Source organism: Macaca nemestrina, chromosome 15 (assembly GCF_043159975.1).
Source record: "Macaca nemestrina isolate mMacNem1 chromosome 15, mMacNem.hap1, whole genome shotgun sequence".
NCBI lineage: Eukaryota > Metazoa > Chordata > Mammalia > Primates > Cercopithecidae > Macaca > Macaca nemestrina.
In genome coordinates this window covers 650,476-671,474 of record NC_092139.1, presented here as the reverse complement: position 1 = coordinate 671,474, position 20,999 = coordinate 650,476, and the positions used below count along the sequence as shown (strand labels likewise).

The following is a 20,999-nucleotide window of genomic DNA, read 5'->3' as shown; positions in this document are numbered from 1 at the left end:
GTGCAGAGCCCAGAATCTGCTCCCTGGTGCTGACTTGGGAGGCAGAGGCCCCCCGCAACTCGCGAACCCCAGCAGTGGCCCCTTCCAGACGCCACGTCCAGCTACCCCGCGCTTACACCTGCAGGGCCCCACAAGAGGCCTCCCAGTGTGCGCGGGCCTCTTGAAGAGAGAACCTCCACTCAGATGTCCGAATGACCCAAACTCGGCTCTGGGAGGCTGGGGACGGCCCTCCAGGCCAAGGGGGGAGCGCGCAGGGCCCAGCGGGGCAGGGCTGAGGGCGCTGGGTCCTGAGCCATCCACTGAAGGACGCTGGGGGACAGCAAGGCGCGAAGCAGGAGTTTCTTCTGCTCCTGGGCCCGGGTCGCTCCAGGCTGTCTGGGCTCCGGGAGGGGCGTGCCCGGGGCGCCTCCCGAGCGGGTTATAGTGGGACCACGAGTCTCTGGCGGCGGCGGGTCAAGACTACACTTCCCAGGAGGCTGTGCGCGCCGCGTGGCGCCTGGGAGTTGTAGTCCAGAGCGCGGCGGGCGCGGGCGCGGCGGGCGGGGCAGGCGGGCGCGTGGACTACGCGTCCTAGGATGCCGCGCGCGGCCGCGGGGCTGAGGGTTTGAACCGAGGGTCCGCCGTCCGCGGCGGGGCTGCGTCGGCTGCGGCGGGTGCGGGAGGTGGCGACGACCGGGGCCGGGGTCCCAGCCCGGCTGCGGAGGCGGGCGCGACGGGTGCGGGGGTCGCTGCTCCTGAGGCGATGATGGGCAAGGAGGAGGAGATTACGCGGATCGCCCGGAGGCTGGACAAGATGGTGACCAAGAAGAGCGCGGTGAGGGGCGCGGGCCGCCAGGACCCCGGGAACCCCGCCCCGCCGAGACCCCGTCGAGCCCGCCGACCCCGTTAGGGCCGGAAGACGACCTGAGGGGCAGGACGAGACCCCTCCCCGGCAGAGACTTCCGGGACGCAGGGGAGACCCCCACCCGTGGCCGAGACCCCTGCCCCGAGCCAGCCCTGCCGTTCACCCCCGCAACCCCGGCAGAGGCCGCGATCGGGCCTGGACCTTGTCCCGGGAGAGCCGCCCGCTCTGGACTCAGAAGCCCCCTCGCCCGCAGTCACAGGCTCCGCACCCTTCCCTGTCCCTTAACGCCAGACCCCCAGCCTGGCCCGTCGACTCCTTCCTTGGCCCCGTCCCGCCTTTGGGAGCCCCCGGGGTGTTCGGGCCTCCTTTGCGGCCGCCCCAGCCCCTTGCCTTCCTCCGTCCCGGCCTGGGCATCCTCACGGGCCGAGCCCCGCCCCCAACTCAGCCCTCTCCCACGCTCCGTCTCTTATAGCATTTGTCACGCTCCGTCTCCCATAGCATTTGTCGCCAGCAACAGTTTGGAGTCTGAGGTTGGATCCCTTTTTCTTCTGGAGCTGCCGTGCCTCCCCTGCCTTTTCCTGGCCCTTGTCATCCTCCTTCACGGCCAGCCAGATACCTGTCTTGCCTGTGGGGCCCATTTTCTTCCCTGTCTGTCCCCACCCCACAAGAACCAGGTTTCTCTAATAAATTCTCTCCCTTCTTTAGCCAGGACTTAGCCCGCAGTAACTTGGGTTGTGGGTAGTTATGTGGACACCCTCCGAAAAGAGCCGGTGTGCTTATATAAGACCCGGGAGATGGGGCAAGCCTCCTCTGGGAGCGTCTGGGCGCTGGAGCCTCTGGCCGGCTCTGTTCACTGCGGCCTGGGCCTCTGTTGTCTTGCGGCCACAGCAAGACTTTGGAGGAGGCTGTGTGTAAGGCCTTTGAAGGGGCCAGGCCAGTGGGGGTCCAGTTCCGGAGTCATGACCTTGGCAACCTCTGCACCCTCCAACAGAAGCATCTTTAGCTGATGCTGCCTGCCTTCTGGGGGACGGGGAGGGGTCTGGCCGCAGGGCGTGTGGAACTCCTGGCAGGCTCCATAAACGTGACCTGCGCTTTCCCATCCAGACGGTGAACTCCTGGGGCAGGGCCAGCTGTGTGTCTGCCAGGCCAGCCCAGGGCGGCGAAGGTGGCTGAGTCATAGGCTTTGGGTGATTTGTGCAGCCACCCCAGGGCTGTGTGACTGCAATAGGGGTTTGGGGGATGCTTTTTGGGCTGAGCAGGGTTGAGTCTGGGTTCCTGTGACCAGGGCTCTGGACTGGGGTCTGCACTGGGAAGGGGTGGGCTCCCACTCATTCCTGCTGGGTGCAGCACCGCATCATTGCGTTCACACACACCCCTGGAAAACTGGTCAGCACAGAGTAGGGGTCTGTGAACCATCCATAGCTGTTTCCAGAGATGACCCGAGAATGGAATTGTATCCCTTCTTAAAGGAGACAAAACACAAACGATAAAAGCTGTAGGTGGGAAAAGCAAAGGTGGGTCATGGAGCCAGGGGAGGGCTGGGTGGGGCTAGCAGAACTGATGGGGGGTTTCTGGTGGAAGAACAGCTTGAGTAGAAGCCCCAGGGGAGAATGAGGAGGGGAGGAGGGCAGTGTGCAGTGGGGCTCCTGGGGGTCCCAGTGCCTGAGGTCCCCTCGGGGACTTGGGGGCCAGGTTTGGGGGATTTTATACCTCTGGTCCTGAGCCCACTGAGAGCCACGTAAGCTGGTGCAGGGCTTTCAGGGAACCAGTGCCCTTGGCTCTGGCTGTCGCCTCAAGGCTGGACTCTGTACAGCCCAAGGGGCAGGGCCGGCCTGAGAGGGTTTAGGAGGGGCTGCGGCCTGGGCAGACATGCCACCCAGATTGCTGGGGTTGTGCGGGGTCTGGGTCGTGGGACATCTGATCAGGTCACCTTAGGGCAGAGGGAATGATACACACGTGGAAACACATGCACGTGTTACAGAGGAGGTGGGGGTGTTGCAGGGCGCAGTTGCAGTTTTAGATAGGAGAGGTCTTGCTGAGAAGGTGTTGTTTAAATAAAGCCCGGTAGGGAGGGAGGAAGATGTCCTGGGAGGCTGCCCCAGGCAGTGGAGCTGCAGGTGCAGAGGGCCTCAGTGGTGGCTCAGGGCCCTTGGGGAGCACTGAGGAGCTGTACCTGGTGTAGAAAAGTGGCTGGTTTGTGCCTGGCCTCAGTGTGTAAGGACCTGGAGGAAACGCAGATCTTGGGTGGGGAGACAAGGCAGAGAGAACGGGTGCGTTGCAACTGTCCAGGCGAGGGGTGCTCGCCTGCTCGGGGGCAACTCAGAGGCCTGGAGGATAGATGAGGGGGCTGTGGGTCTTGTAGGTGTTGGCTGTGGTTGTGCCTGAAAGTTTGGCCTCCTTCACAGCTGGTGGGGGGTGTGTGCTTTGGGGAGAGGCTGCCCTGCACATCAGGGCATGAACGCACGGGGGAGTGAATGAACCTGGCGCTGCACCTTCACCTGGGTGTGGCCCTGGCTGCTGGGGAGGGTCCATGGCTCTGAAGCCTCCTGATTTGCCAGGGGAGCTGGCATTTCTGTTCTGGTTTGGGTCAGTGACCTGAGGTGGTTACAGTGAAGTCAGTGAGGTCATTGCCACGGATGTGGGTTACAACCTGGAATGCTTGAGGCTGCACAGCCCCTCCCCGTCTTGACTGAGCAGTAAGGGCTCCCTGCTGTGGTGCAGGAACAGCCCTGGGTGTCTCCAGGTAGAGGAATTTTGGTTTCTTTTTGACCCCAGGTTGAATCTCCAAATTGTCACTGCCTTGTGTTCCCCTCCAGTAGGCAGAAGGAGGTGATATTGTCCGTTGAGATCTAAAGTCCTTTATGAAGGTCCTCCTTCTCCTTCCAGGAGGGGGCCATGGATCTGCTGCGGGAGCTGAAGGCCATGCCTATCACGCTGCACCTGCTCCAGGTAGGTCCCTGCCTGCCCCAGGTCCGGGACAGCTCCTGGGGACAGCCCAGGAGATGGCAGTTCTGAGGGCACCTGGCAGGGCTTCCCCACCCTCCCCACCGGGCCTTAGTTGGCACAAATGCCTGTTCCTGAGGAGAGGGTCTCTGCCTTTCTCTGGGCTCAGTGGGACAGGGAAGGGAGTCTGAGGATATTGGGAGAGGCATCTACCTCCCTGGCAGGTCCTGGGCTCCTGTCCTGTGGGAGCCACCAAGGGTCTGCCAGGAGGATCTGACCCCTAGGGTGGGCCCCTGCCTCCACCCGACTCAGACCACTTGCCTTGTAGTCCACCCGAGTCGGGATGTCTGTCAACGCCCTTCGGAAGCAGAGCTCCGACGAGGAGGTCATTGCACTGGCCAAGTCCCTCATCAAGTCCTGGAAGAAGCTCCTGGGTGCGGCTTGGGCAGTGCCCACCGAGTGCTGGGACCAGGGCCCCGAGAAGTGCTGCCTCTGGCTGGTCAGCACAGTGTAGGGTCTTGGCAGTGCCCACCCTGAGCCAGGTCACCTGGGAGTGGGGCAGTGGCAACCCCAGACCATGAAGCACCCAGCTTGGGGCTGGCAGTGGATCAGTGGATGCCTGTCAGCATTGGCTGGGAGGGGTGGCCTAGGAGGCAAGGGTGTGTGGTGGGGGCAGGGTTCCAGGTAGAACAAGGAGAGAGGAGCGTTGAGGCCAGGACTTGAGTTGACAGCACTGAGAGTCTGGGGTGAGCTGGGAGGTCACACAGAGGGGAAGGTCACGGCCAGGAGGCTGGGAAGTGTCAGGAGAGGGGAAGGGAGAGGGAGAAGTTGGGGCCGCCTCAGCTACTCACAGGGAACGGAGGGGCAGCCCCTGGCAGGGAGGGAAGGGAAGGGCTGGGCTGGACTGAAGGCTGCCTCTTCCTGGAGACAATGGGGTGACTGGGGTTGCAAAGATGCTGCTATCCAGGATGGAGGCAGCCCTCCTAGCTCTGTCCACACCCTTGTGAAACAGTCTCTCTCTAGCCCTGTGTGACCCTCAGGCCGTACATAGCACAAGCATGTCCTCATCCCCAGCCCTTGGGCCTGGCTCTGGGCTTTCAGGAAGAGCTTTGCTGGGGACATACTTGGTCTCTCCCGCCAGGACAGGCAGGAGGGTAGGCCCCAGAGGTGGCCTTTGTGAGTGGGTGCTTGTATAGGAAAGTGTTCTGGGGAGGTAGCCTTGGGACTGCAGAGACGGACAGGTTGCTGGGGAGGGTGAGGGCCTGTTCACTGAGGCTGGGTGCCTTCGTGGCCCCTGGCTCCTCTGGCTGGGTGGGGAGCTGGGGGCTGGGGCTGGGAGGGTTGGTGGTTGGGCTGAGGCTGCACCTTGGTGGTGGTCTGCGCCCGTCCCTCCTCTGCCTTCTCCTGATCAGCCCATCCCTGATCTTTCCTCAACTGCAGATGCTTCAGATGCCAAAGCCAGGGAGCGGGGGAGGGGCACGCCTCTGCCCACGTCCTCGAGGGATGCCTCAGAGGCCCCGGATCCCAGGTAGTACACCTGGAAGGCAGGTGCACACACTCCTGCTTCCCAGCCTGTTTCCTTGCCAGGGAAAGGGTGCTAATCTCCGTGTGCCTAGGCACTGCTTTGAGGCCGCACACAGAGTCGGTCAACCTCATGCTGGACACTGGCCTCGTGGTGTGTCCTGCCTGCACTGACCACTTGAGACGCGGGTCTGTGTCCACCTGGCTGTCAGCCAGCCATCTTGGCCTCTTCCTCTGCCAAGAGCTGCCATATACCCTGAGTGGGCCTGTGGGAGCCCCCTGGCCTCTTCCCCCAAGACCCCCTGCTGGGTCTGGTTCTTGCTGGCCCACTCTGGCTTCCCGAACCTCAGCCTCACTCAATGAGGGCCCCTCCTTCCTGCAAAATTCTGCCCAGAACCAAAGGCGGGTGCCCAGCTCCCCTCTCCTGCCCTGCATGTGCATGTGTGGTCACTGCTGCCAGGGGCGATGAGGGCTCTGTGGCCTGCAGCTGGGAGCTGGGGGTGCTTGTGGTGGCAGCCTGCGGCCGAGAGGTGGCTTTGCCCTTGACCATACTGGGTTGTGGTGATGGGGCCACCAGGAACTCAGGGACACTTTTGCAAGTTGATTTTCCTCCAGGAAGCCGCCTGCTTCTGCCAACTTCCACAGGGGGGATGTGGGGAGGGCTAGGTAGATGCAGCCTGGTCGTTGGGCAGCCTCATGTTGGGGTCCAGCCCTGAGGGGCATCCTTGTCCCATTCTGTACGTGCCTAGCGGGGTCATCTGTGACAGTAGAACCTGGCCTTGGGTGGCCCTGCCTTATCTCCCCGCCAGGCAGCTGTGGGTCTCTCTCCCTCTCCCCACCAGGCAGCTGTGGGTCTCTCCCTCTCCCTGACCTCTGCCTTGTCTCCCCACCAGGCAGCTATGGGTCTCTCCCTCTCCCTGATCTCTGCCTTGTCTCCCTACCAGGCAGCTGTGGGTCTCTCCCTCTCCCTGACCTCTGCCTTGTCTCCCCACCAGGCAGCTGTGGGTCTCTCCCTCTCCCCACCAGGCAGCTGTGGGTCTCTCCTTCTCCCTGACCAGGCAGCAGCTGCAGCTGCCCTCACCAGAGTATTTGTGTTGCGGCCCCGCAGGTGGGCACCCCAGAGGTGGCAGGAACTGCCAGGTTCATTCGGATCCACTGGAGATGCTGCCCAGATGCGGACTGCTGGGTCTGGGATCCTGTTCCCACCTGGGGAACATCCTGACCCACTGGGGACCTCACGGCCCATTCCCTCCTGGCTGCTGGGCACACCCCATGGACATCTGGGCTCAATGGCCACTGTTGGACTCTGGCAGAGTGGAGCAAGCAGGGTTTGGAGGGGGATTATGCTGTGGCACCTGCTGCTTCTGGGATCAGTGTCTTGCTGGGGTGCAGCCTTGAGTCTGAGTCTAGCTGGCCCTGGCTCTCTGCAGCCGCAAGAGGCCGGAGCTGCCCAGGGCACCGTCGACTCCAAGGATCACCACATTTCCTCCGGTGCCTGTCACCTGTGATGCCGTACGCAACAAGTGCCGTGAGATGCTGACTGCTGCCCTGCAGACGGCCCGTGAGTGCAGCCGGCCCTGGCTCCTGACACCCACTGGGATTCTCAGGGCGGCCCAGGCCCCTGCCTGCCCTAGGAGGCCTGCTTCTAGAGGGGCGACTCTCCTCCCCCAGCCCATTGCTGCGGCCCTGGCAGCGGCGTGGGGCCTGTGCCTGGATCGTGGGCCTCTTCCAGGGACACGGATGTCCCCGCTAAGCTGCCAGGGTGATTTGCAGGCAGAAGGGGTGGCAGGTGGAGAAACCAGTGGGGGCAGCTAGTCAGGGCTCCCTCTTGCAGACGACCACGTGGCCATCGGTGCGGACTGCCAGCGCCTGTCGGCTCAGATCGAGGAATATATCCTTTGGGCGGGGCTATGGGCCTGGGTTTCTGGTGGAGTCAGGTGGCTGCCTGGCCTGGTGGCCTCTGGTGGCTGCTGGATGCCACTGCCCAGCTGTCCAGGGGTCACCTGCCTGGGGGGGTCACCTGCCTGGGGGGGGTCACCTGCCTGGGGGGTCAGCTGCCTGGGAGGTCACCTGCCTGGGGGGTCAGCTGCCGGGGGGGGGGGGGTCACCTGCCTGGGGGGGTCACCTGCCTGGGGGGTCAGCTGCCTGGGGGGTCACCTGCCTGGGGGGGGTCACCTGCCTGGGGGGTCACCTGCCTGGGGGGGGGTCACCTGCCTGGGGGGGTCAGCTGCCTGGGGGGGGGTCACCTGCCTGGGGGGTCACCTGCCTGGGGGGGGTCACATGCCTGGGGGGAGGTCACCTGCCTGGGGGGGTCACCTGCCTGGGGGTTCAGCTGCCGGGGGGTCACCTGCCTGGGGGGGGTCACCTGCCTGGGGGGTCACCTGCCTGGGGGGGGTCACCTGCCTGGGGGGTCACCTGCCTGGGGGGGTCACCTGCCTGGGGGGTCACCTGCCTGGGGGGGGGGTCACCTGCCTGGGGGTCACCTGCCTGGGGGGTCACCTGCCTGGGGGGGGGTCACCTGCCTGGGGGGGGTCACCTGCCTGGGGGGGGGTCACCTGCCTGGGGGGGTCAGCTGCCTGGGGGGGTCACCTGCCTGGGTAGTCAGGTTGTCTCGCTCCAGGAGGCCCCCAGACCAGCTGAGAGGCTGATTCTGCCTGCTGGTGGGGCCTAGGTTCCCTGGGGCTGTAGCCTGAAGCTGGGTCTCAGTCAGGAATGGGCCTGTGGCAGGCTCGGCCCTGCAGCCCTTCACCTGTCCACCAAGTGTGGGTGGGCAGACCGACCCCTGTGTGGCTGGACAGAACCTTTCCAGCCAGCACCCCAGCATGGCCCCCAGCGGGGCAGGTGGTAGGTGGAGGGCAGCGACGTTGTCCTCGGGTGGGTCCTTAAACACTTGCACGCATCTTCCGGGACGTTGGAAACACAGACATGAAGTACAAGAACCGTGTGCGGAGTCGTATCTCCAACCTGAAGGATGCCAGGAACCCTGACCTGCGGCGGAACGTGCTGTGTGGGGCCATAACCCCCCAGCAGATTGCCGTGATGACCTCAGAGGTGAGCCCCTGTTGGAGGGGCTGGAGGGCTGCTCCCCTCGGAGTGGTGGGCTAAGCCACTGGCCCCGTGCTCCAGGAGATGGCCAGTGATGAGCTGAAGGAGATCCGTAAGGCCATGACCAAGGAGGCCATCCGAGAGCACCAGATGGCCCGTACTGGCGGCACGCAGACAGACCTGTTCACCTGCGGCAAGTGCAGAAAGAAGAACTGCACCTACACGCAGGTGAGCGGCAGCTGGGCACCTCCCCCGGGCCCAGTGTCTTCAGGCCATCCCGTGCCCCTCCTAGGAGCCCATACCTGTTCCCGCCTCTGCTGTGAGTTTTCCGAGCCTCTCTGTCCCTGACTAGGCTAAGGCATGATGGCCACCTTCAGGGACCACTCCCCTCTACCCAGGACCCTGGGCCCCAGGAGGCAGCGTCTTGGGTGGTGGGGTCCACTTGTTCCAGGTGCTCAAGTCGGAGGGCCCGGCCTGCCCGGCCCAGCTGCACGGAGGGCCCTCGAGGTTGATGCTGGTGGGAGGGCCGTGCCGCCTGCTGCCTGGCAGTGACCGCAGGACTCTCAGTCCCTGCCATGGAGGTGGACACTGAGTGTGCCGGGGAGACTGTGGATCCCATGAGATGGCAGGGACCCTGTTAAGAGGGGAGTGCGGCTGGGCACGGTGGCTCATGTCTGTAATCCCAGCACTTTTGGAGGCCGAGGCAGGTGGATCATGAGGTCAGGAGTTCGAAACCAGCCTGACCAACATGGTGAAACCCTGTCTCTACTAAAAATACAAAAATTAGCCGGGGGTGATGGCACACGCCTGTAATCCCAGCTACTCAGGAGGCTGAGGCAGGAGAGTCATTTGAACCCGGTAGGTGGAGGTTGCACAGTGAGCCAAGATCGCGCCACTGCACTCCAGCCTGGGCAACAGAGCAAGACTCTGTCTCAAAAAAAAAAAAAAGGTGGGGAGTGTGTTGAGGCGGCCGTTGCGCCTGGCAGATGGGACTCGTGAGGGGCTGCAAGGACAGCCCTTCCTTCCCCTCAAAGGCTGCATGGGGCCTGGGTCTGTGCAGAGCCTGCCTCTCTCCTGCTCCCAGCCTCTGGTCGGAACAGGCTCTGCCTGTGGCCTGAGGCTCACCCTTGGGCCTTCCAGAAGGCAGCCACGGGCACTGGGGACCCCCGCTAGTTCCCCCCACCATTGGGACCCTACTGCCTAGCCAAGTCTGGGCCCTGCTGGTCCCCAGCCAATGTGAGCTGCTTCAAGCCCACGCAAGGGCCTCTGCCCCAATAGACACTGTCTCCCTCCCCCGGAGGCTCAGCTCTGGAAGGTTGGAGTCACAAGGCGGCCTCAGATCAGGTCACCTATGGGAGCTCAGCGGCTGCAAGGCCAGCTCTGCCCATTTGAGGGGACACTCCCTGCAGCAGAGCATGGAGGCTCACCCAGCCCTCCTTACAGGTGCAGACCCGCAGCTCTGATGAACCCATGACCACCTTTGTTGTCTGCAACGAGTGTGGAAACCGCTGGAAGGTGGGTGAGCGGGCTCAGGCTGCCCCTTCCAGCTCCATTCTCTGGAGGTGGGGTGTGTCAGCCTCTGTGGGGTCTGTGGTGTGAACTGGGGATGACCCTGCCCAGCCAGCCTCCTGGAGTCTTGGGCATGGTGGGCGGAGACTGCAGCCTTGGGTGAGCCTGTGCGGCCTTCTCTCTGGGGAGTCTCATGTGGCCACAAGGCTGGAGGCCTCACCCCCTTTTTCGCAGTTCTGCTGAGCCCTCGTGTAGATGTGCTGCAGCCTTGGGCCGTGGCCAGTGCTGGCCTCCCCTGCCCACGTCCTCCGTTGATACAGCTTCTCTGGAGACCCTAGAAGGCGGCATGTCCTGCCCTCAACCTGCCTGCCTGGATTGCACCTTTCTGCCCTTTCCCCCTCGTTATTAAATGTTTCTTTTTGCCATCTTGTTCTCCTCAGCTGTTACTCCTGGTGGCCCCTGTCCCCATGTTTGACCTGTTCGCGCTGCTGTGGACAAGGCCCCTCCCTGAGGTCAGGCAGTGCTTGGGCTTGGCCCTGGTGGGTCAGCCCCAGGAGAGGAGCTTGGCTGACCTTCAGAGATCACCTGGGGTGGCTCTGCCTGTGAGGGCAGGTGGGGAGAGGGTCTTGCGTGCGTGCTGACAGCCTGTCGTCCTGTGCAGGGCACATGTCCTGCCATGCCTCGGGCATGGGCAGCGTGGGACCCGGGTCCTGGCACTTCAGGACAGCTTGTCCCCATGCTGCTGTCTCTGTTATTGTGGGAGTTGTGGTCTCAGGGCCCTGAGCCAATTTCAGCTTCAACTCACTTAACTTCCCAGAAACGCAGGGGATGGGGTGGTGAGCACTCAACTCATAGGGCCTGTGAGATGGCAAAGATGGCACTGTGCCTGGCACCAAGCAGCCCCTCCTGCCCCAGCCAGCCTGCCTCTGGGGACCCCATCCAGCTGGGCCCGAGCGGCACTTCCTGTTGCCTCCTGACTTCTGAGGTGCTGTGGGTTGCACTGTTCTGGCCCCACTTTCAGCGAAGGAGCTCATGCCCCGGGCAGGGTTCAGCACAGCCACCCACTGGGGCCACTGTTCTGAGGCGGGCCCTGGTGGAGCCCAGGCCGTGGGAAGAAGGTGAACACACAGGCTATGTCTCCCCTCCCAAGGGGCACTGGAGCCCCTGCCCTGGCACAAGGGCACTGCTCCCCAGCCCTGAGTCTGGGGCCACTCATTCTCCAGTATCTCCCCACACTTGGACAAAAATGAGTAGAGACTTGTGCTTTAAAAATATCTTCAATAATAAGACATCCTATTTTTGGGGGGTTAGGGATAGAGATAAATATGAAAACTTTTTTTTTGATAAAACACCTAGTAAGGATATGTTTCCAGGTTTAAAGTTCATGAACATATAAAACAGAAATTGGGTCCTGCCACCTTGAGTGCAGGATTCTGAGGTCCTACATCTGGTTCTGAGGTTCTGGGTTTGATTCTGGGGTACAGACAGCTCAAGTAGGAGGTCTCCTTATGTCATAGAACTACATGATGCAGCGGTTCTGCTCCCCACCAAGGCTTGTCCGGGGCCCGTCAGCTGCCTGGGGAAGAGGCCCCAACGAGGCTCCTGGGTCCAGCATGGCTCCTGGGGCGGCCCCTACTCTCACCATGCAAGAGCCCCCACCAGGAGCACTGGGCCAGCCAGCTGTGGGCCGATGAGAAGGCTTCTGGCCCACCCTGCACCTGGAGTTCCTGCTTGGCCACGGGTGGGCAGAGCCAGGAGGCACAGCACTCCCCACTGGGTCTAGGACCGTCTCCACGGCTGGGGACCCCAGCCGGCCAGGCTGGGCCCGCAGGTGTGTGCCCTGACAGCCAACACCTGAAGGCAACCCAGAGTCGGCCATAGGAGGCGGTGGGGTCTGTGCTGCTGGGGGCGGCCTAGGCCTCGGAGGAGGACTGTGACGGCCCCTGCAGCAGCAGGGCACGGTAGGTGGGAGAGCTGAGAAAGCGTGGGTAGGAGTCCCGGTGCATGAGTGTGTAGATCTGCAGCTGTGCGTCGTCAAATGTGTGTGCGGACGGCTCCTGCATCTTCTTGTTGATGCCCTCCCGCACACGGGAGTCCAGGCTCACCTGTAGGACAAGGCACTGAGGTCAGGGGGCTTGGGAGGTGCCTTCCCCACCTAGTGCCCGGAGCAGGCGGCCCCCTGCCCCTTGTGGTGTCCGGCGCACCTCCTTGGGGGACAGGATGGACACGTAGTCCTCGTAGATGAGCCTCGCCTTCTCGTCCACCACGTGCTGGTTGGCCTCGGCCTTCAGCTCCTCACAGGCCAGCCAGAAGAGCATGTTCTCCTCGCTGTACTCTGTCCGCAGGAACGCCCGGAACACGCTGCGTCCCGCCGGGCTGTGCATCAGCTTGTCAAAAGACTGGGCCCAGCTCTGCACCTCCTCAGGACTTGGCGTGGCACTGCGGGCATTGGGGCCAGGCTACGTCAGGCTCAAGTCTCCCAGCCTGGGGCCCCCCAACACGCACACACCAGCCGGCTGGACTCACCATACTTCACAGCTGGGGAGGGGCTGCAGCTTGCTCTCCCGGGAGGCCTGCCACGCACGCCGCCGCTCTTGGTTCCTAGTGGCAGAGAGGAAGCGGCACTGCCGTGGGCACACACGCCTCCATGGCCACACAGGCCCTCAGCACATGGGCAGGCATCTGACACACATGTGTACCCACTGCAGGAGGGCAGCCCCTGCAGCTAGCTCCTCCCACAATCTCCTGGGAAAGGGTGTCCATGCTCCCTGTCAGTCGTTCCCAAATTCTCCACGGAATCTGCAGTCCAGGTTACTGTCCCTGCCACAGTGCCCACGGACTCAGCCCTCTTCCATCCCAGCACCTTGACCCAGTGCCCGTGAGTCTCTGGCCCTCCAGGAGGGACCCTTCGGCTCCTGGTGCTCCTCCCCATCCCTGGCCCACTGGGCAACCTCCTCCACCCACCCATGCCCACCCCACATGAGGCTGAGAAGCAGGTATGCCACCTCCCTTTCTGCCTCTGCTCCCCTAGGGGAGATGGGTTGGGGCAAGCTGAGGGGCCACAAGGAGCTGGGAGATGCCTGAACACCTGGGATGCCAGAAGGGTCATGTGCCTGGGAACATGGCCACCCTGCTCCTCGGCCTGTTCTTGGCCTGTCCCTGTCCCACTGATGGGGCCACACGCTGCAGGTCTGGCATGTCAGCAGTGTGTCTCGTCAGCTGACACCACTGAAAGCCCCAAACCCATGTGTCCACACTGGTTAGGTCCTGGAGCCTGATCCCTGGTTCTCTCAAGGGAAACTGCTTCTTTGCCTTGGCTCCTAGTACCCTGTCAATGCTGGACCCAAATCCATAGCCGGCTGATCTTTCTCCAGGGCACGGCTGGCAGACATCGTGCACCCAGACGTCCTGACGGAACTAGGCCCCTGGGCTCCTCCCAGCCCCTTTCCCGACTGCCCCCTGGCCACCCCCAGCTTGCCCATGGGTCAGCTGACCCCACATTGGGTCCAGAAGCGCTGTCCTCTCATCGGCCAGGGTCGGAAGGCATGAAAACATGCACCAGCTCCCCTACCCTCCTAGGAAATCTGTTACCATCTGGGAGCCCCACTCCCACCCTCACAGGGATGCCCAAAGACCCCCCCACCACCCTGTGCTCTTCTCCCCCGACGCATGCTGTCCGGGAAGCTCTTGGCTATCACCCCAGGGCCAGCAGTTGCCTTATTCGAGTCTCTGCTCAAACGTCCCTCCACCCCACACAGTCTGTGGGGTCTGTGCCTCTCTCTCTCTGTCTCTCTCTTTCTTTCATTTTGAGACAGAGTTTTGCTCTTATTGCCCAGGCTGGAATGCAATGGCGTGATCTCTGCTCATTGCAACCTCCACCTTCCAGGTTCAAGCCATTCTCCTGCCTCAGCCTCCCGAGTAGCTGGGACTACAGGCATGCGTCACCACGCCCGGCTAATTTTGTATTTTTAGTAGAGACGGGGTTTCTCCATGTTGGTCAGGCTGGTTTCGAACTCCTGACCTCAGATGATCCGCCCGCCTCGGCCTCCCAAAGTGCTGGGATTACAGGCGTGAGCCACCGCGCCTGGCCTGTGCCTGTCTTACTCCATCGCAGGCCCCCAGGGCCCAGCCTGGGCTGGCTCACAGCAGCACGGATAAGCACATGCCGTGTGAACGGGCACATGCGTGTACACAGCACACCGACACACCCTTGGCAAGACAGGTACAAGAACCACACATAAGCCCCCTGGGCCCAAGGCACCGGCCACTCATCACCAGGGCCCAACAGACCCCAGACAGGACACGCCGCGAGGTGGCAGGAGCACCCTACCTGCGGGGATTCCTCAGAAGCCACCGCTGGGTCCCCTCCTGGGTCTGCTTGGCCCCAGGCCCTCCAGCCCCTCTCCAGCTGGGCACCCCAGGCCCTACTCACCAGGAGCAGCTACAGCAGCAGCACCAGCATAGGCAGCAGGGGTTACGGCTGGGGGCTGCGGGAGGGGCTGCATCATGACTGGACATTGAAGGGGGCCGGTCCGCCTCCTCTGGCCCTATGTTCTGGGGAAAAATGGGGCTACCTCAGCCTTCAGGTCAGAACCCACCAGACCCTCCACCTCTCCCCCACCCTCCCATGGGTGGCCCTGTTCCCAGGCACATGACCCTTCTGGCCTCCCGGGTGTTCAGGGATCTCCCAACTCCTTGTGGCCCCTCAGCTTGCCCCACCCCATCTACCCCAGGGGAGCAGAGGCAGAAGGGGAGGTGGCATACCTGCTTCTCAGCCTCATGCGGGGTGGGCATGGGTGGGCGGAGGAGGTTGCCCAGGCTCCGTGGTGCCAGCTCTCAGACCCTCACCACAGCCTGGGGGTCTGGGGAGAGGGGCCAAGGTTCTGACTGAGAACCTGAAACCCCAGCCCCTGCCTGTCCCTTAGGAGGGGTCCTGAGAGGGTGTCTCCCTAGCAGGGCCTGCTCCTGCCTCTGGACCCGGCTCTGCCCAGGGCTTCTACCCCAACCCCAAGCTTACAGCAGGGCTGGGAGGGGGTCTAGGGTCATTGAGGAGGGGGCTGCAGCAACTTCTGGCCCCTCCTCCCAGGCTGGGCCCCAGATGAGGGCCCCACAGAAGGTTCCGAGACACCCCCATCCGCTCACTCCCTGGGAAGCCGGAAGCCTGGGTTCCTCTTTCTCGGTTTCCGGCTCCCAGCCCCTCCCAAAGGGGCCCCAAGAGTCTGGGGCTACCAACTGTGCATGCGGGTGGTGGCCAGACTTGCTTCTAGGGCGTCTGGGGTGGGGAGTGGGCAGAGCGGCTCCCACCAAGAGTCCAGGTCTGTCTGCGGGTCCCAGAGGTCTCAGCCAGGGGCAGCAGGTTAGACCTGCCGCAGTGAGGTTTTAAGTGGGACTCAGGGCTGGACTCTCTGAGGGTGTGGGGAGGGGGGCAGGGCCCTGGTGAGGAGGGACGTGCCCCCCAAACATGGTTCTTTGGTCCTGCTACCTCCCTCCCGAGACTTCCCTCCCTCCTTGCCCACTGCCTCTAGGCTGTGAAACCGCTGTGGAACCAAGGCCGTACCACAGGGTGCGCCAGCCAGGGAAGTGGGGGTGGCAGTGGGTGGAGGCACCCTCCTCCCCAGTCAAAGCCTCAGAGTCCCTGAGGGGTGTGGTGTGGTGCGTGTACCTCCCAGCGTTTGGTTGCACCATCTGCAGGGGAGGTGCACCAGGAGCGCCAAAGCTGTGGGTGGCCCTCGTGCCACCTAAGATACCACTTTGAACCCCAGGTCTCCTTGGGTAATGGCACAGGGGGGCCAATCAGGGCCCCGGAGGCAGTTGTGAACACCTGCGCCCACCTCTGCCCTCCGGGCCTCCGTGCATGTCCACCACCCTCCTCCCTGGCCAGGAAGCTCACAACTTGGTTCTACTTTATTTTCTCAATCTTCATCCCCCCCGCCACGCCTCCCTTAGCTTGTGGCCTTTGAATGCTTGTTTCTGTCTGGTTGGTCTCTCTTGGCCTTCTGGGACGGTGTGTGAATGGCGCTCAGAGGAGGCAGTGCTGGAGTTCTGCACTCTCAGGGCCCCCAATACCCCTGAGGCCTGGGCATGCAGAGGCCACTGCCCTGGCCCAAGTCTGGGGCAGGTGCAGCATCCCCCGGGACCTCGGCCCCTCACCGCCTGCCCAGCTTCCTCTGAGACTGTGGGTCCCACAGGTTCCTAGCAAGTAGATGAGGAGACAGAAGGTGGCCCCGCAGCTGGGCTTGCTTTCAGGGGTCAAGTTTCTAGGGAAAGGAAGGGGCGTGGCAACCTGAGGTTTGGTAGCTGTACCCAGACGGGGCTGTCTGTGACTTCCCCAGGCAGCAGTTCTTCCTCCTCTCTGTCCCCACCCAGGGTCCTCCCCCACACTCTAGCACCCCGGAGACTGTCCCTCCTGGGCTACCATGTCCACCCCAGCTCTGAACTGGAGGAGGGGACGTCTTTAGGGGTGCCGGGCCGGGGTGCTAGGGGCTGCATTTGCTGCAGAGGAGGGAGCCAGCCCCTTCTTTCCCAGCTTCAGGCCCTGGACCGGGTCACCTGTCCCTGGACTGGGCTTCCTGTACCCTTCTCAGGTCAGCTGGGGCAACCCATGTCCCCAGGCTACACCCCCTTCTCTCCTGGAGGATACAGAGTCTCAACTAGGGTCCTCCTGCTTGTCATCCTGGGATTGGGGACCCCCCTTCCCCAGCCTCCCAGGCTTTGGCCCCCAAGTCTGGGATGGGAGAGGCTGGACAGGCGGCACGTCTGGTCTCTGGGGATAGAGGCTCCCTTGGGAGTGGCTGCTGCTTTGCTCCACAGAAGGAAAAAGAACGTCCCAGAGCCTGCCCAGTCCAAAAAAAGAATAAGAAAATGTGACAATCCCAGAAAAAAATGTCATAACCTTTGGGAGGGGTTGAAGAGGGGCTCCATTCTCAGTTCTTAGCGCCCACCCAGGGCCTTTCCCATCTGCCACCCTCCACATCTGGCTGGTGGACGAGCCCTGGCCTGGCCCCTCCAAGGAAGGCCAGCTCTCCCCACCTCTGAAATGGTGGTGGTGACCCACCCACCACGCTCCTCTGGCTGCTGTTAGGGTCCCGCCTGGAGGAGCCTGTGTCCTCCTCCAGGTGCCTCTTTCTCCAGCCTCTGACGCCCCCACCCCTACCTCAATGCTCCCTACTCACCAGCGACCCAAAGGCAGGGTGGGGGCAGGAGGGGCCAGGTTGGGTCTGGGCCCCACCCTGGCTGCCGAAGGGGCGTGCACTGCAGCAGCAGGGACTCAAGTCAGACGGCAGGAGGGACTCCTGCGGCGCTCTGGAGGGAGGCTAGCGCCAGGAGCCCCCGATCGGCTGGGGCCGGGGGCGCAGCGCCTCCCCTACAGCTCGAAGGGCTGAGTGGCTGCCAGATCCAGCGGGGTGGGGGCGGGGGCGGACAGGGTGTCCCGCCCCGGCCCCTCCTCACCGGGCTGGCGGGGGGGAGGGAGACGCGGAAACCTGGGTTCTTCCGGCCCCCACCTTTAAGCAATCACTTCCCCAGGCTTTGAGCTCCACAAAAAGGGGAACCCGGCTGCAGCGCCCCCTCCCCCAAGCGCGGGGGGCGGGCTCCAGTTCCACTGCGGCCCAGGGTCCACGTGGACCTGGCGGCGGGAGTCCTTGGGGTTCGAGTCCCGTGCGCCGGCTCCCGAAGCTCCCGCCCCGCACGGTCCCCGGGCCCGGGCCGGGAGGGGCAGGGCCGCTGTCCCCGGCGCGGCGCGCGCGCACTCACCAGCCGCGCTCCCGAGCCACTCGCGCCGCCGCCGGCCCGCGCGCTCCAAGGTCCGGCCCGACAGTCGGGGAGGGGGCGCGGGGGCGCAGTGCGCAGGCGCCTCGGCAGCACTTCCCCAAAGCCAGGGGCCGGGACTTCCTCGCGCCGGGAGGCGCCGGGCCCGCCCCGCCCGCCGCGCCCCGCCCCGCCCCGCGCTCGGCCGGCTCCACACCCCACCCGCCCCGCCCGCGCTCGGCCCCCACAGTCGCTTGGGGGTGGCCCGGAGGGTTGAGGTGCTCGTAGTGGAGCCCTGGCCCCCGGGCCGACGGAGCTGCACGGTAGTAGATGGGGGTGTGGCCGTGGCCCCCGACTCTGCTCGGCGGGGCCGTTCCTGCCTTGCTGTTCGTGTGGGACTTGCACGGCACTCCAGTGTGGAGGCAGGAGAGCGGGGCCCCATATGCTGCTTGCCCTGCTTGGGAAAGAGGCGGCTGCTGGAAAGGACCGATCGGCGGGCACGCCAGCCCGGCCCACCCCTCGCCTCCGTGAGCTTCGTCTGTAAAACTGGGTTAAGAGCCTGTCGTGCTGTGGGGGGTTCCCAAGGAAGGGGGAGATTCCTGTGCTGCGGGGCTGGGGAGAACTGGGGGTGCGGGTTCGTGCACCCGGAGTCATGTCGAATGTCTCCTGCGGGGCCTGGCAGAGTCCCTGCTGACCCGTGTGTCCCAAGATGTCTTACAGCTTAAAGCCACACTGTCCCCTTTGGCTGACTCTTCTCATCCTTTATGACTCGGTACAGATGTGGGTCAGGCTTCTCATCGCAGCATGCTTTGGCCCAGTGTCGGTGGCCCTGACCCTGCTCCGGAAGTGTCTGCAGAGCATCTGTGCCCCCCGCCCCTCCCCGGGCCCAGCTGTGTGCAGCTCCTGTCCTACCCAGCACAAGCACTCGACCCGGGTAGCTCCCAGTGTCGGGGTCCTGTTCATCAAATGCCTTCCAATTGCACAGGTCAGGTGCACACCTTACACCTTCACAGAACTCTGAGGGGTGGAAAGGGAGATTTTACTTGTGTTCCTCATTCAATGGACAAGTATCAGTATCTGGGTGCCCCTGTGGGCCAGGCAGTGGGACCAGAAGCCAGCAACATAGATGGGCCTGGATCTGATGCTAGGGGCATAGAGTGAGTTGTGGGGAGCAGGCAGGGAAGGCCTGAGTGAGAGGCGGGAGGGCTGAGAGGGGAGGGTGTTGCACTGCTGAGGGGGGTGAGGGCCTGAAGGGGGAGGTCAGAGGTCAGAGGGCCCCGGAGGACAGACTGCCTCTCGAAGCTGTACCCAGAGGCCTGGCTGACTTGACTGCAGAACCCTGTGACTGCCATGTTATCAGGCCAGGCAAGCAAAGGCAGGGGCCAGGAAGTCCATAGGGACAAGAGGCAGGCTGCTGCTTATTCAGCCCGAATAACACTCCTGAGAGGTGGGCACAGGTGAGGTCAGGGAAGCTCAATGAAGATGGGCCAGCACCTGGTCCAGGCCACACACAACCACCTGACCCCGCTGAGCCCGCCTGTTGTCTCCGCTGTGGGAAAATGCAGGTGTGGGCAGTTGGCAGTGGGTGAAGGTCAGTGCCCTCCCTGCCCCCTCGGGTCACTCTACAACCCCCCAATCATTCCCCCATCTCCTCTGGCCCCTTGGGCCTGCTCTCCACTCCCCTGGCTTCTGCCCCTCGGCACAGAGCATCCCTGAAGTCCATGGATGGAGCCAGGTGAGCTGGGCAGTTGATGGTGGAGGTGGGATTTGAACCCAGGACCCTCTGCCCCCTCACAGCCCTCAATATATTGGGCTTTGGACCACATGCCTTCCTTCCCATAGAGCTTTCTACAGGCAGGCATCCCTCCAGGCCATGCAGAAACGTCCTGGGCCCCATTCCCCAGCCTCCTTTGCACATCGAGCCCCCGCTTTCCATGGGGATCAAAGGGCTTGAGTGCCAGCCTGACCCTGGTGCAGTCACTGAGGTCACTGTCTTGCTGGCCTTCTCTGGGTGCTGGGCCTGCTGGGCCTGTCTCTGCCCCTCTTCCCTCTTGCCTGTCTGATGCAGAGTGACCCATCCCCTTCAGAGCACTTGCTGCTGTGGGGCACCAAGACCCTTCTTCAAGATGAAACGGAGTCTCAGAGAAATGATGAAATAATACATGATTGTCCCAGTAGATGAACTCATTCTAGGTACTCAGTCAATCCCCAAGACACAGAATCCTGAGGTCCAGGCTGCAGAGAGTTTGGGCAGAGGACACCAGGGCTGGCTGTCATCACATGTCACAAGTACATCAGGGTGTGAGTGACTGCCACTCCTGGACAGAGACTGCCTCCCTTCCTTGTCTGTCTGCCCCTGCTCAAGCCCCTTCTCCCTGGCCTCCCTCTCTATCCTTCCCTTCCTGAAACCCCCTCCTGCCATCTCTCTGCACCCCCCTTGTCAGCTGACTTCTGAGCTGTGGATACAGTCTGGGCTTGGGTCAAGGCCAAGGGCAGCAACAGCCCAGAAAGAGTAAAGTGCCCGGTGCCTGGGGAGAAGGGCTGGCTGAGGGGCGAGTGCACAGGGCTCCACCCCCTGGCCACGGCTGGGGAGAGACACTGGCTGCCATTGAGCTACCCTTCTGGACCCCAGTTCTGACCTCTGCCCCTCCTTCCAGATCTGCTCTTGGCTTCAGGCAGTCAGCTGGAGCCCCCTGCCAGGAGGAGGGGTTTGTCTGAGTTCCTGTAGTTCCCGCTTCTGTGCAGCCTGCTGGGCAGGGGGCTGGGAGGGAGGAAAAGGAAGCGGGGCCTAGGGAAGCCCCAGGTTCTGCAAAGAGCTCATGTCGGGGAGAAAAGTAAGGTCTGCCCAGAAACCTCGGGGCTTTCAGAGTTCAGGGATTTTGTAGGTCGTGGGCCTGTTTGTCAGAATGGGACAGGGTGGTTTCCTTTCCTACTCCGTGTGTGTGTGTGTGTGTGTGTGTGGGGGGGGGTGTGTGTGTGTGTGTGGGGGGGGTGGGTGTGTGTGTTTGGGGGGTGGGTGTGTGTGTGTTTGGGGGGTGGGTGTGTGGGGGGGATGTGGGTGTGTGTGTGTGGGGTGGGTGGGTGTGGGGGGGATGTGGGGGTGTGTGTGTGTGGGTGTGTGTGTGTGTGGGGGGTGTGTGTGTGTGTGTGTGGGGTGTGTGTGTGGGGGGGTGGGTGTGTGTGTTTGGGGGGTGGGTGTGTGTGGGGGATGTGGGTGTGTGTGTGTGGGGTGGGTGTGTGGGGGGATGTGGGGTGTGTGTGGGGGGGGTGGGTGTGTGGGGGGATGTGGGGTGTGTGTGTGTGGGGTGGGTGTGTGGGGGGATGTGGGGTGTGTGTGGGGGGGTGGGTGTGTGGGGGGGATGTGGGGGTGTGGGTGGGGGGGTGGGTGTGT

At 63.3% G+C, this 20,999-nt stretch overlaps 2 protein-coding genes across 5 annotated transcripts; one reads left to right on the top strand and one right to left on the bottom strand.

Annotated features, from left to right (window-relative positions):
- The first annotated feature begins 572 nt into the window (after positions 1-572).
- LOC105470463 (transcription elongation factor A2) lies at positions 573-10,287 on the top strand. The gene is made up of 10 exons (XM_011722472.3): positions 573-814; positions 3,731-3,793; positions 4,116-4,221; positions 5,228-5,315; positions 6,739-6,869; positions 7,143-7,199; positions 8,205-8,359; positions 8,435-8,581; positions 9,797-9,868; positions 10,097-10,287. The coding sequence occupies exons 1-10, from the start codon at positions 743-745 to the stop codon at positions 10,103-10,105; spliced, it is 900 nt and encodes a 299-aa protein (XP_011720774.1). The 5' UTR covers positions 573-742; the 3' UTR covers positions 10,106-10,287.
- Positions 10,288-11,138: 851 nt separating this feature from the next.
- Positions 11,139-17,707, bottom strand: LOC105470462 (regulator of G protein signaling 19). Of its 4 annotated transcripts, none has more exons than XM_011722462.3 (6): positions 17,615-17,707; positions 14,627-14,724; positions 14,295-14,416; positions 12,389-12,463; positions 12,067-12,301; positions 11,139-11,967 (listed from the first exon to the last, which is right to left on the bottom strand). In XM_011722462.3, the coding sequence occupies exons 2-6, from the start codon at positions 14,654-14,656 to the stop codon at positions 11,776-11,778; spliced, it is 654 nt and encodes a 217-aa protein (XP_011720764.2). In that variant the 5' UTR covers positions 14,657-14,724; positions 17,615-17,707; the 3' UTR covers positions 11,139-11,775. The 4 variants fall into 4 exon arrangements, with proteins under 4 accessions (XP_011720764.2, XP_070935094.1, XP_011720762.2 ...); XM_071078993.1 differs by lacking the exon at positions 17,615-17,707 and adding an exon at positions 17,035-17,548 and having other exon boundaries at positions 14,627-16,695; XM_011722460.3 differs by lacking the exon at positions 17,615-17,707 and adding an exon at positions 17,035-17,548.
- Between the last annotated feature and the right edge of the window lie 3,292 nt (positions 17,708-20,999).

Bases quoted from the DNA above. Each gene is read 5' to 3' on its own strand.
- LOC105470463 (XM_011722472.3), top strand. From the start codon at position 743: ATGATGGGCAAGGAGGAGGAGATTACGCGGATCGCCCGGAGGCTGGAC. The intron at 3,794-4,115 runs GTAGGTCCCTGC...CTTGCCTTGTAG, and splicing joins TCACGCTGCACCTGCTCCAG to TCCACCCGAGTCGGGATGTC. The intron at 8,360-8,434 runs GTGAGCCCCTGT...CCCGTGCTCCAG, and splicing joins TTGCCGTGATGACCTCAGAG to GAGATGGCCAGTGATGAGCT.
- LOC105470462 (XM_011722462.3), bottom strand. From the start codon at position 14,656: ATGCCCACCCCGCATGAGGCTGAGAAGCAG. The intron at 12,464-14,294 runs GTGAGTAGGGCC...CTCTGCCACTAG, and splicing joins TGCTGCTGTAGCTGCTCCTG to GAACCAAGAGCGGCGGCGTG. The intron at 11,968-12,066 runs GTGCGCCGGACA...CTTGTCCTACAG, and splicing joins CCATCCTGTCCCCCAAGGAG to GTGAGCCTGGACTCCCGTGT.